At 36.7% G+C, this 1,933-nt stretch overlaps 1 protein-coding gene across 1 annotated transcript in view; it reads right to left on the reverse strand.

Annotated features, from left to right (window-relative positions):
* Window positions 1–261: 261 nt before the first annotated feature.
* FAM155A (family with sequence similarity 155, member A) overlaps window positions 262–1,933 on the reverse strand; it is a 497,656-nt gene continuing 495,984 nt past the window's right edge. Inside the window, exon 4 of the mRNA XM_009333376.1 lies at window positions 262–602. Within this exon, the coding sequence (XP_009331651.1) occupies window positions 307–602 (296 nt within the window). The 3' untranslated portion in view covers window positions 262–306. The remainder of the gene's footprint in view (window positions 603–1,933) is intronic.

Raw genomic sequence — 1,933 nt, forward strand, 5'->3', positions numbered from 1 at the left:
TTGAGAAACCGTCCCAAAAATAAAATCCTGTATTAACAAGTGCAAAAAACAAACAAAAAAGAAACTCCAAACATTAAAACACAGTGTATAAAATGGTGTGAGAAATTTAAGTCACCATACAGCCTTTTACTCAATAAAAAGCTGTGTTCATGTGTCCTTGTTGTTTGGGTAGTGGCCCATTCTTTTCATTTTACCCAAAAGGTCATTCAAGAAGAGATCTAAGGGTAAAGCACTCAGTCCTTGTTATTTTTGACTGTAGTCATTTGGGCCTGTTGTGTTTCTATCATGTAAGATAAATCCTTTCTTTTATTCCTCATTGGTTGAATTATCTTCCAAAGTTGTTATGCCTCCAAAGCCCAGTCCTGTTGAGTTCTGTGCTGCTGAGACTGTAAGTACTGTATGTAAGAGAATTAATACAAGAACACACAGTTTAAGTCTGCTGTTACACAGTCTTGATGCTGATGAAACTGTGAGCGATGTCCTGTGACACGTTGTTGAGCCACTTGTTTTAATAGTCCCTTTGGATTGATGATCTGATAATAGTCCCCATCTGACATCACAGCATTCTGGTTCTGCATTGGTTGGATAGTTTTCATAAAGCCCTGTAGGGTAAACACAAGAAAAAATAAACATCAGGCACAAAAAGATTGGCAGAAGTTGGTAGGTCAAAGGAACAGTTGATAGTTTAGTCTAAGCTATAAATCCACACCTTTGGGTTAGCCTGAGGCCCTCAAAACGCTTGCATTTTGTATAATTAGAGTTGTTGAAGGGATATGTGTCATCTAACAGGAAGCAGCATCAAAAGATCATTCAACAGAAGTATGATGCTGAGCATGGTTGTGTAAAGAAACGGTGTTAAAAAGTAATTATTGGTTTGAATGATAAGGATATTTGAATTCTTCCTTTTTGGAAGATGCAACTTTACTTGGGCTCATGTAATGACGAAGTAACTAATGATGAACTAATGATGAAGTAACAACTAATCAAACTGGACATTTCCACAAAATTTGAAAGGATCTTGAAATTATTCCTCAATCTGCGAGCGGATACCAGTAATACTCTCCATTAAAAAATAGGCATTAAATAACAAATAATTGATATACTGACAATATTGACAATATTGATTGTCAAACCAATACAGATCCAACAGCTTTACAGGAACAGCTTCCAATCAGAGCTGTTCAGAGTCTACTTGTTTACCCTATCTTAGATGAGTTCTTCCAGCTGGGATGTTTTCTTTGGCATATCCCAAAGGTAAGAACAGTCTTTCATGCCATACAATAATTGGATCTCTTGATATTTCTGACTATACATCTACATAATTTCTGCCTTTAGAACTTTACTGAGTTACTCAGCCTGATCTGATTATGAATTTTTGAACAGTTAGAGGAATTCTGTCTTTTCCAAAAGACACAACTGTCTTTTTGGAAATTGTCAGTGCTGTCTGCATTACTATATAGGAGACTAAAAAAACCAGAGTGTTCTGTTTACTTCTCACATATCTTCTTTTCTGATAAATTAAAAGAACATAATTTAGCCTGTTTAACTACCGGTCAAATGTAAGAATGCCTAACAGAATGGACAAACACCTCTTCTCCATTTAAACTGATCTTGGAATAAATTTTGCAATACATAATTACTCTATGGTAGTGCTAGGTTTTACTAGAAAAAAACCTATCTGTGTTCATAGAATCATTAAGGTTGGAAAAGACCTCTAAGATCATCGAGGAATCCAACCGTCGACCCAACACCACCATGCCCACTAAACCACGTCCCTAAGCGCCTCATCTACCCTTTTTTTAAATACTTCCAGGGATGGTGACTCAACCACTCCCCTGGGCAGCCTGTTACAATGTTTAACCACTCTTTCAGTAAAGAAATTTTTCCTCACATCCAATCTAAACCTCCCCTGGTGCAACTTGAGGACATTTCA

This window comes from Pygoscelis adeliae, unplaced genomic scaffold, assembly GCF_000699105.1.
Source record: "Pygoscelis adeliae isolate BGI_AS28 unplaced genomic scaffold, ASM69910v1 Scaffold48, whole genome shotgun sequence".
Lineage (NCBI taxonomy): Eukaryota > Metazoa > Chordata > Aves > Sphenisciformes > Spheniscidae > Pygoscelis > Pygoscelis adeliae.